Source organism: Amblyraja radiata, chromosome 12 (assembly GCF_010909765.2).
Source record: "Amblyraja radiata isolate CabotCenter1 chromosome 12, sAmbRad1.1.pri, whole genome shotgun sequence".
Taxonomy (NCBI): Eukaryota; Metazoa; Chordata; class Chondrichthyes; order Rajiformes; family Rajidae; genus Amblyraja; species Amblyraja radiata.
In genome coordinates, this window is record NC_045967.1 from 25,481,953 (window position 1) to 25,491,807 (window position 9,855).

A 9,855-nucleotide genomic window follows, 5' to 3' on the forward strand; every position below is an offset into this window, starting at 1 on the left:
GTCACATGGCTGGGACCAGAGATGATTTAAAGGATCGGTAGTCAGGCCAGGATTGGAAAAGTGATTGTGTGCCGGATAGGAGGGATCTGGCCAGGAGTTTTGTGTAGAGCTAGTGATGCAGAGCTGGAAGAGGAACAGGGACAGAGTCCCCCAGTCCTTACCTTTCACCCCATCAGCCGTCGCATACAACACATAATCCTCCGACATTTTTGTTACCTCCAACGTGATCCCACCACTAGTCACATCTTCCCATCTCCTCCCTATTCCGCCTTCCGCAGAGACCGTTCCCTCTGCAACTCCTTGGTTAACTCATCCCTTCCTATCCAAACCAACCCCTCTCCAGGTAGCTTCCGCAGCAACTGTAGGAGATGCAACACCTATCCCTATACCTCCTTCCTCGACTGTCCAGGGACCCGGACAGTCCTTTCAGGTTAGGCAGAGGTTCACTTGTGCCTCCTACAACCTCATCTACTGTATCCTTTGTTCAAGATGTAGATTCTAAAGCCCCTGTCCCACTTACGTGTCCTTGGCATGCTAATTACGCAACCTTGTGGTCGCGTTGAGGCGCGACGGTCCTGCGAAGGTCACCCGCGACTTCATGCGCCCGCACAGCCGTCTGGAGCACGTGACATCATTTGAAGATGGACACAAAATGCAGGAGTAGCTCAGCGGGACCGGCAGCATCTTTGGAGAGAAGCAATGGGTGATGTTTCGGGTCGAGATTCTTCTTCAGTCTGAAAGAAGGGTTTTGACCCGAAATGTCATTCATTCCTTCTCTCCAGAGTTGCTGCCAGTCCCACTGAGTTACTCCAACATTTTGTGTTTATCTTCAATTTTCTTGGCCCCGCTCTGGGTGTAGAAGTGGGGGCGGATCCAGACCCAATGGCCGTGAGCCCCAGGCCGAGCTCGGCGATCATTTGCCTGCTTCTGCTGCTGTTGGAGGTGAGACGTTACATCGCGCCAGGGTCTTGGGCCTGTCCCACTTTGGTCGTCAGTTGGCGGTGGCGCGCAAAGATTCCGATCGCTACAAAATTTCAGAGCGCCGTGCGATATCGCGCACAACTAAATACCCCTCCGCGCTTCTCAGTGGGACCGGCCCCGCGCGGCCACACGATGCCCGTGCGCCTCAACGCGACAACGAAGTCGGGTAATTTGCTTGCCAAGGATACGTAAGTGGGACAGGGCCTTTATCCATTGGCAAGATCAAACGTAGACCAGGTGATAATTTTGTTGAACAGCTTTGCTCAGTCTGCCTCGACCTACCTCATCTCCTGGTTGCCAAACACTTTAATTCCCTTTCCCATTCCCACACTGATCTTTGTGTCCTGGGCCCCCTCCATTGTCAGAGTGAGGCTAAACACAAATTGGAGGAACAGCATTTCATATTTTGCTTGGGCAGCTTACAATCCAGTGGTATGAATATTGATTTCTCTAACTTCAAGTGACCCCTACATTCCCTCTCTCTCCATCCAACCCCACCCAAGTTCTCACATAACAAACAGCCAACAAAAGGCTTGTTTCCTTTATCATTGTTACTTTTTTGCATATATTTCATTCATTTGTACTATATCTCACAACATCACAGTCTATATCACGTTTCCGTTTCCTCTGATTCTTGTCTGAAGAAGGGTCTTGACCCGAAAATCCACCCATTCCTTTTCTCCAGAGATGCTGCCTTTCCCGCTGAGTTACTCTAGCATTTTGTGTCTATCTTAGGATGGTATAGAGTTGGGTGTTAGATCATTAGAGTGATGGTTGATTGGGAAGAGCTATCAGTGGTGTGAGAGTAGGTGAAGTGGGCATGGTTCATAAACTGGGCAATGGTATTGACTGGGTTGCTCCTGCGATTTGTGAAGATGGAAGGAGTGATGATATGGCGCTTGAGGGAGTGGATGAGAACATCAAATATTATCTGAGGTGACGTAACTTCTTTAAGTAACAGTGAAACAAGCATCACAAGCATAATGAAGGCTTCTGATGATCTTAGTTTCCCTCACTATCTGATTGAATTCAAAGCACAAGGTGAATAAAAACATTACACAACCTGATCCAACCTCTGGGCTTTAACTTTTCTTTTGATCAGTACAAGCACAGGCACAATATCAAGTTCAGTTTCTCTTCAATTTTTCAGTGAGTTTTAAGGTGGAAGCGGGAAATCAAACATCCTTTGCTTTTGTTTTTGCTCACCAACAGCAGCTTGTTCACTGAACTTGGAGCAAAAGAGAATAGAAGATTCCTCTTACCATTTCACTTGTTGAGATATACTTTATGAGTGAATTATAGCTTACTTTAAAAAAAAGGAAATATATGGAAAACTCAAAACATAGCTATCTCTTCTGAAATCGGATGCAATTCAAATCTTTGTTTTATGTGACATTAATATTAGAAGAAATGCAGATTCTGCATTGGATGTCATGTCAGTTTTCCATGCCTAAATATCTTCTGAATTTTCTGAACTTGGTCTTTTTTTATTAACTTTCATTAAAAATAAGTTTTGGTCTTTAATCTCTCCCATGACAGAGGGCAAGTAAAATCCACAGCCTTACAATATGCTCGCAATCAACCAGCAGCTGATCATTGCTAATTACAACCTCTGGTAAAGAATGCCATGCACCAGTGAGCCAGTGGATATGTGCCAATTCAAATAATAAGCCATCAAGGGACCTGACCAATCCAAATGCAGGTGACCTGAAATTCTCACCAACAAATCATATAAATGTTGGTCTGAAATGGTTTCAGACTTCTCTAACATTGTACCCCATAAATGTAGTGAACAGTTGGTCCTGGACTTGGATTTGCCAATAGTTTGAGACTGAAGAACTCCATCAAATTCTAGAAAACACAACATATTCTGTAGCTCGAAATAACACAAAACGCTGGAGTAACTCAGTGGGTCAGACAGCATCTCTGGAGAACATGGATAGGTGACATTTGGGGACAAGAGCCTTCTTCAGACTCTGACGTTTCTGGCCGATACCCTTCTTTACATTCGACCCGAAACGTACCTATCCATATTCTCCTGAGATACTGCCTTGAGAAGCAGGTTCCTTCTGAGTTACTCCAAAAACTGAGTTTCTCCAGCACTTTGTGTCCTTTTGTGTATTAAGCAAATTCTGCAGTTCTTTGTTTCTACACTTCTATATTCTGTGGCTCATTGGGAAATTATAAAAAGCAGAAAGTTAGGAATAGAAGTAATCTACTTAGCCTTGCAGTGTCCGGTGACAATTCAGAAAACTAAACAACAGTGATAGAGTTATCAGTTCACATCCTCTATTGAAAGCAATAAACCTTTGATCAACAATAGTGTCCTGTACAAACAAAGTGTCAATGTTAAACAACATGTTATGTTTATTCCTTAAAGTTATTTTAAGGAATCTTAATCTTATAAACATGACACTGTTTCTCTGTTAAAAATGTAATCAGCCCATAAAAACCAACAGCTATTCAAATGTATAAAGTTATATAATCAGTCACCAAAACTTCCTCTTCAAACTCACATAATACCTGTGGATGACTTCTTCAAATAGGCTTCTTACATATCTGTCTCACATCTGTTCTACAATTATCATAATTGTCTACATAACAATTATCACATTTTATATCATTTTCTAAACAGCAGCTGTTTACTTAAAACTTATCACAGGGCCAATAACTCATCATTTGCAACAACAATTATGCATTATATATAGTACAATGAGATAACGTGAATTTAATCACAACAATCTACTAAAGTTGCTTCTTTGTGCATCTGCTTTCATACTGTCTTGCATACTGATTCCCAATCTAATCTGCTGTAGACACAGGATCTTTCTCATTTTCTGCTGTGTCTTTGGAAATCATAAGGTCCAACCTTTTAACTTTTCCTTTCTGTGTTGTCTCTAAGGATTTCAATACTACCATGATTTTTTGTAGTTTGTCTGTTGCCGTCTCCGAGTTGACCATTGGCACAAGAGACTGCAGGTGCTGCAATCCTGAGGCAAATGGGACTAATGCCTATTTTGGGCAGTTTTTTTCTTTGGGAATTTAGCAATACATGCAATATACCTTGACCTGCGACATTTAAAGGAATTGCCTTGAATGGCCATTGCAGCTATGATTCACTAAATGGCTCCTGGCTAGAAACGACAAACTTGTAGCCCTTGAAAATATCTTGAATTAAATTATCTTGCAGGATTTTCAATATACTCTTGAATGAGTCTTTGTGATTTGTAACACTAGCATTTTCACCAATGTCTCATTTGTCTCTGGCACCATCATTAGCATTAGTACCACCATCCTTTTCACCAGTGTGGCCTTGTTGTTCGCTTTAAAGGGCTCCTCTGGGATCATGACAGTATTGTTTGCCCTTGGGAACATGTCCATTCATTCCAAATACAGAGCAAAGGTTTGAGATTTCAGCTCACCACATCTATATAAATAAAAGTCTCACCTTGACCACTTCCTGTCTGTGCTATATATTGATTTTAGAAAAAAACGCGACCATATATCACTATGATTTATGGCCATTTTACTCACAGTCCTCCTCCGCTGAGGCAGCCCTGAGGGTTTTTTCCGATCAATGAAAAAAAAAAAATCTGAGTGTTTAAAAAAATCTTGAGATCTTGAGATCAGCTGATTGGTCCTCTCGCCTGTCAATCACCACAATGAAGGTAACGCCCCTTCCGGGGTGGGGGGGGGGGGGGGGCAGGACTATAAAGCCCCGGATGCCTGGACGTGAGTCAGTCACTCTGGAAGATCGCGAGGGAGAGTCCACAACTGTGATTCTAAGCTGTCAATCAACTGAACTGTGAGTCTGCAATGTACTTGCAATAAATGATTTGTTAGCCCTTAATGACAATGCAATGAGTTGTTTGGCCTGCCCTGCCTGTGCTTGAAACTGCAATGCAAAATTGGAATTGAAGTGACAATGCAATTAGTTGTTTGGCCTACCCTGCCTGTGCTTGAAACTGCAATGCAAAATTGGAAATGAAGTGACAATGCAATGAGTTGTTTGGCCTGCCCTGTCTGTGCTTGAAACTGCAATGCAAAATTTGAAATGAAGTGACAATGCAATGAGTTGTTTGATCTGCCCTGTCTGTGCTTGAAACTGCAATGCAAAATTGGAAATGAAGTGACAATGCAATGAGTTGTTTGGTCTGCCCTGCCTGTGCTTGAAACTGCGATGCAAAATTGAAAATGAAATGACAGTGAAATGAGTTGTTTGGCCTGCCCTGTGCTTGAAATGGCAATGCAATGATGTCTGACTGCGTTTGGAAGGAAGGAATGCTTTGTTAGGACCGACTGTGTTTGGAAGGAATAAATGCTTTGTTAATTTCTGGTAAGTGCAGAGGTCACGCTGATTGCAGAAGTTCCGCTGACTGCGGAAGCCCCACAGTAGAGAGGCCATACCCAGCCGTGTGAGTAGATACAAGAAAGTTTGCTGTCATATATATGGTGTGTGAGTCAGTGTGTGTGTGAATATGTGTGAGTCTGTGTGTGTGAGTTTGTGTGTTGTGTGTGTGTGAGAGAGTCTGTGTGTGTGAGTGAGTGTGTGTGTGTATGTGTGAGGTGGAGGGTGGGTGTGTGAGTGTATGTGCGTGTATGTGTGTGAGTCTGTGTGAGGTGGAGTGTGTGTGTGAGTGTGAGGTGGAGGGTGTGTGTGAGGTGGAGGGTGTTTGTGTGAGTGTGTGAGGTGGTGGATGTGTGTGTGAGTGTGTGAGGTGGAGGGTGTGTATGTGAGTGTTCAATAAATAACAAATAGTACAAACAATATAGTCTTTTGTAGTTCACAGCTTATTTGTTGTGTTTAATAGCCTGATGGCTGTCATGAAGAAGCTGTTCCTGATTGTGGATGTTACAGTTTTCAGTTTTCAAAAGTTGAGCATGACTGTGTGACTCCAGAAGTCGGGCATGAGTCAGTCAGTCTGGAAGCCGTGAATGAGTCAGTCAGTGAGTCCAGAGGCCATGAGTGAGTGAGTGAGTGAGTTCAGAGGCCATGAGTTCGTCCAGAGGCCATGAGTAGGTCGCTCACTGCCCCAACCCCACCCCCCCCCCCCACCACTGACATCCCCCACCTCAACGTGCTGCCCTCCGCCTGGCTGTAGGATGCTCCCCCTCCCGCCCCCTACTGAAGCCACCCCCATCCCCAGCTGCAGGACACCCCCTCCCTCATCAGCCCACAGTCCCCACCTGAAGCCGTCCCCTTCCCTCGGCTGCAGACGGTGAGCATCTCAAGGATCAATGAGAAAGATCGCAAAGAAAAAGGATTCAACAGACAGGAGATGACAAAACTAAAAGACTGGCTGAACAGCAGGCCAGAGATACAACTAGATGAAATGCACAATTGGGAAGGAGAAATCTTTCTGCTGATATTGGTAAAAGGATAAAGGTTTGCCCTTAGTGTCGAGGATTCCCTTTCCCTGGAGAAACCACCGACATGAAGGGTCAGGTGAACATTGCTCCTCTGCAGGCACTGCCTGATGAACTCATGAGATTGTGTACTGTTGACACACCACAAGCAAACAAGTTCAGAAAGAATATTAGACAATACAACTGTCTCTTTCAATTGACATCATTCAGTGCTAAGGAAGTAGTGCCACCTGGATGAAATCCTACATTGATCATTCAAGGCCAGGTTCATCATTACATTGGTTCGTTGATGCCTAACCTAGAGCAACAAAGTCGATTCTTGCAGATCTATTTTATGGACCCCCAAGATAGCATTGAATTGCGAATGGGTATACTGCAAAATGTTGGTATTCAAAGGGAAATTATTGCAATGCTTGAACGCTTGATAAGACAAAACAACCCTTACATTGAAACACTTCAAATGGCAAAGGAAATAATTTGAGGTTTACCAGAGGCAGCAATCATCATAAATCCAAATCATCGGCCAGTTTTGGAACATGAAAGGAGGTTCAACAAACAAATTGCCAATTAAGTTGCTGTCATATTACCAAACGATAATGACGCTCAGGCAACATCACGTCACATTGTCTTGAAAGAAAGAGGAGGAGGCCTGCAAATAAGGTGTCATAGGTCGTATGATAGTTTTCAATACATCCTTTTCTTTCCTCATGGAGATGATGGATGGCATCACCAACTCCAAATGAGTAACCACAAGAAATTGTCAGCAATGTGATATTATGTCTATAGGATCATGAATCGTGATAATGAATTAAATCACCTTTTGAGAGGAGGACGACTCTTTCAACAATATGTCGTTGATATGGGAGCTAAGATTGAGACTGATAGGCTTAATTATTTTCTCATGAATCAAGCATCGTTGAGATCAACAATTTACAAAGGCCTTACAGATGCATTAAATTTTGGAACGAAATATTTGAAATCTTCACAAAACTATTTAAAATAAAACTTGTACCAAAAGCAGAATGGATCATTTTTGGAATATCGGAAGGTAACCCCGAATTAAACGTGTTTCAAAAGAACTTACTTAATTACGGGCTAATAATGGGAAAAAAGCTTATACTCAAATTTTGGAAAAATGCTCCAATACCAACAATAAAAATGTGGATTTCAAACATGTTCGAAACACTACACTTGGAAGAGATGAGACTCCTCCTAGCAGGCAAAGCAGACCACTTCCAAAAGACGTGGTCTGCATTTATGGAACTATTACAAGCATAAGGTGCAATAGTAATTTAAAATATAAATGGTACCAGGATCTGGTAACGGGGGGTATAAAATAAATGTTTTTAAAAACACGGTTGGTATATCCTTTTTTGCAAGTTTTGTGTTACAATAGAGCGATTGTTTTTCCTTTTTTTTCTTTTCTTTCTAGGGTCTTATTTCCTTTCTTTACTTCCTTCTCTAACTTCCTCCCTAAGGGGCTTTCTTTTCCTGCACCTTCACGATTCTTGCTCACTTTCCTTACTTCTTTTATTTCTATCTTTTTTAAAGCTCGAAAAACGAAGTGGTACAACAAATGTAATAAGATATATCGGATGTGTATTATTGTAATTTACTGTACTTCTAATAAAAATAAATAAATTAAAAAAAAAAAAAAAATGACTGATGATTTGTAAAACATTGGAAAGTGCATCATCCTCTCGGTGGACCAAGATACATGATGGAACGATGCCAGGACTCCATGATGTACGCTCGGAAGTATGGCAATGCTTCATTCTTCATTACGATGACTTGCAATCCAAACTGGAGCAAGATCCGACAGTCCCTCTTTCACAATCAGCAGCCGTGTGATAGGCCAGACTTGATTGCAAGAGTATTTGATCTGAAAAAGAAGCTATTCATCAAGTACGTCACTGGACCAAATGGGCTCTTTGGCAACAGTATAGCTTTTGTCTTCACTGTGGAATATCAGAAGAGATGCCTGCCTCATTTGCACTGTCTGCTGTGGCTTGACGAAGCAACTAAGCCAGGACCAAATGATTTTGACAGATTTGTGCAAGCTGAAATACCAGACCCGCAAGTAGCTCCTGAGCTGCATGAATTGGTACTCAAGCACACGATTCATGGACTGTTCTGCAACCACACATCTCCATGTTGGAAGAAAGGAGCATGCAGTAAGAAATTCCCAAAGCCATTTATCGCGAGCACAAGGTGTGCACATAATTCAAATGCTCTATACAGGAGAAGATCTCCAGACATGGGAGGATTTCTGGGACATCAAGAAGGACGCCAGCATCGACCTATCACTTCTGATTGTGTGGTGCCCTATAATGCTCAACTATTGAAGTTGTTCAAATGTCACATCAATGTTGAGATATGCTCCTCTATAAAGTCATTCAAATATGACATCAAGTACACCATGAAGGGAAATGATCAAGCATCTTTTAAAGTTAACAGGGATGACAAAATTTCACAGTACTTGACTGGCAGATACATCGGTCCATCAGAAGCAGTGGATTTAATCCTTGGATTTCTGACTCATGAGAGACACCCCGCTGTCTTTCGACTCCAGGAACATCTACCAGAACAACAACGAGTCTTTATCAGACCCGATGCTGCTGAACAAGGGACCAATGATGCTATGACGAGAACAACTTTAACTGAATTCATGGCATTGTGTTCTCAAGAGCCATTTCCAAGAACACTCTACTATGCTGATGTTCCCTGATTTTACACATGGAACAATAAGAGAAGGCAAAGAAGGAAGGCTGGCAAGAGAGTGGAAGATCATCCAGGTATTTTTGAAGCCAACGTTCTGGGACGAGTGTATACCGTGTCTCCAAAATGTGGGTGACCTCTACTACTTGAGACTGCTTCTCCATCACATAAAAGGGCCAGTATCCTTTGATTCATTGAAGACACATGATGGACAAATTCATCCTTTCTTCAAAGACAACTGCAGACAAAGAGGTTTGTTGCAGACTGACGACCATTGGCAACAAACAATGGAAGATGCTGAGAACTCAAGACTCCCTAGTACAATGAGAAATTTGTTTTTTGTTTTGCTGATGAATACTGAGATCAACAATCCTCGACAAATATGGGATCACTGCAAGAATTCAATGTCTGAAGATTACCTTGAAAAAGACGGAGAACAACAAATGATCCTAATATCATGATTGATAAGAAACATCATGATCAGGCTCTATTGTATATTCAAGACAAGCTTGACAGTCACAACAAAACAATAGAATTCTTTAATTTGCTACAACCAGGAAATTGAAGGATACACCTCGATGATGACAATCCAGAATTGCTGCAGGAATTGCAATACGATAGAACTGAACAACAGCAATTTGTTGAGGGGAATGACCCTCTGCTGAATGCTGAGCAGAGAGCAGTGAATGACCAGGTGTGCAACTCCTTGAAAAGGAATCTCCCTTCAATGGTTTTCATTGATTCACCAGAAGGAACAGGAAAAACATTTATCAACAATTTGATCCTCTC

At 42.3% G+C, this 9,855-nt stretch overlaps 1 protein-coding gene across 1 annotated transcript; it reads left to right on the forward strand.

Moving 5' to 3' along the window:
• The first annotated feature begins 1,113 nt into the window (after window positions 1–1,113).
• Window positions 1,114–9,076, forward strand: LOC116979290. The gene is made up of 3 exons (XM_033030901.1): window positions 1,114–1,169; window positions 5,840–5,928; window positions 8,037–9,076. Exons 1-3 carry the CDS (start codon window positions 1,114–1,116, stop codon window positions 9,074–9,076), a joined length of 1,185 nt encoding a protein of 394 aa, XP_032886792.1.
• Window positions 9,077–9,855: the final 779 nt, after the last annotated feature.

Coding starts and splice junctions, on each gene's coding strand:
- LOC116979290 (XM_033030901.1), top strand. CDS start 1,114: ATGCCCGTGCGCCTCAACGCGACAACGAAGTCGGGTAATTTGCTTGCC. Junction 1,170..5,839: donor AATTTGCTTGCCAAGGATAC/GTAAGTGGGACA, acceptor TGGATGTTACAG/TTTTCAGTTTTCAAAAGTTG. Junction 5,929..8,036: donor AGCCGTGAATGAGTCAGTCA/GTGAGTCCAGAG, acceptor AACATTGGAAAG/TGCATCATCCTCTCGGTGGA.